The sequence below is a fragment of the Alligator sinensis genome, unplaced genomic scaffold (genome assembly GCF_000455745.1).
Source record: "Alligator sinensis unplaced genomic scaffold, ASM45574v1 scaffold313_1, whole genome shotgun sequence".
In the NCBI taxonomy this organism is placed as follows: domain Eukaryota; kingdom Metazoa; phylum Chordata; order Crocodylia; family Alligatoridae; genus Alligator; species Alligator sinensis.
In genome coordinates, this window is record NW_005841939.1 from 1,803,194 (window position 1) to 1,804,727 (window position 1,534).

General features: G+C 48.0%; 1 protein-coding gene across 1 annotated transcript in view; it reads right to left on the reverse strand.

Moving 5' to 3' along the window:
• PREP (prolyl endopeptidase) overlaps positions 1-108 on the reverse strand; it is a 206,686-nt gene extending 206,578 nt beyond the window's left edge. The window contains exon 1 of the mRNA XM_025199242.1: positions 60-108. Within this exon, the coding sequence (XP_025055027.1) occupies positions 60-108 (49 nt within the window). The remainder of the gene's footprint in view (positions 1-59) is intronic.
• Between the last annotated feature and the right edge of the window lie 1,426 nt (positions 109-1,534).

Below are 1,534 nucleotides of genomic sequence, written 5' to 3' on the forward strand. Positions count from 1 at the left end.
GGCAGCAGCGAGGAGCGCGGAGCGCGGGGCGGGCGCCGCCGCAAGCCCCGCCCCGCTGCCGAGAAGCCGACACCACCGGCAGCCGCCAAGAGCGGGCGCGGAGGACATGGCGCCGCCACAGCTCCCTCTGCTGTGGGGCGCCCAGACTGAGCTAGGATGAGGGAGAGGGGGGCGGGTGTTTTCTTCCCCTGGAGCCCCGCGCCTGCTCCTCGCAGCTGGGAGGAAACCGGCCACGCGTGTGTGAAGCCCGCACTTTCAAGCCATCCACCCCCAAATTTGCGTGAGTCCCCTCTCTAGGCCCGGGTTCAGTTATGCTTTGCCCCCCCAAAATTAAACCGGTTCCTTGATTTTAAAAGTCCACCTCAGTGAAGGAGCAATCCGGTCCCAGGTTTTGATTTTCAAGTGTTACATGAGGGCACTTGTTTCTTATGTGGCCCTGAGCCCCCACTTAATTCACACTCGCTGAGCCCCTCGCTTTCCCTCCAGGCCACTGCCCACCTGCAGCCCGCAGAGCCGTGGTGTTCCTGGCCTGGACAGATCTGTTTGCATACAGTATATATATTTTATCCTCCTCCTGTGGATAACATAGGTAAAACAGATGTTTCAGTGGGTATTGTTAAAAAAAACCCAAATGAGTATGTTTGACCTGAAGATGTACAGGGTCTTCAGAATGTCCTTGTGCACTTTTAAACTTTACTAACTTAGGTTGTTGGTATGATAGAAACAATCTAAACGGCATTTAAAAGCAAATTTATTAAAGTTTTAGGACAACTAGAGTACACAATGTTAGACTTCAATGTAACCACCATCCATCATGATACAGTGCTCAATCTGATCTTCCAACTCCTTGAAAACGTTTCCCAGTTGCTCTTGAGTTACTGCACTAATTGCATTGGTGATCCTAGCCCTAAGTTCCGCCAAAGAACGTGGTTTCGACAAGTAAACTACACTTTTAAACACGTCTCCATGAAAAGAAGTCCAACAGCAACAGGTTAGGTGAACAAAGTGGCCAAGCAATTGGTTCGCCTCTGCCTATCCACTGCTCTGGGAAAGCGTCATTTAGGAACTGTCATACATTCAGAGTGTAGTGGCACAGAGCTCCATCTTGTTTAAGAGTAAATTCATTATTACTTATGAAGTCTACTATTGTGTACTCTAGTTGTCCTAAAACGTTAATACATTTGCTTTTAAATGCCATTAACAGATTGTTTCTATCATACCTACAACCTAAGTTATTAAAGTTTAAAAGTGCACAAGGACTTTATGAAGACCCTACATAGCACAGCCCCACCTCCATTTTCTGTCTAGCATACTTTGGTCCACCCCCTGGGAAGAGGCTGGGGCTGCCCCTGCCTTGCTTCCTAGCTGATTGGCTCTTTCTATAGCTGGACCTTCATTTCTATCATGTCATCATTTCTTCCCACCTACGGCCTGTCTACATTTATTGTGCAAGTCCCTGGCGAATTGTGTAATAAATCTAACGTAGAGCAAGGGCTAACGTAGAGCAAGAGCTGTTACACATCTTTTAAGTGTT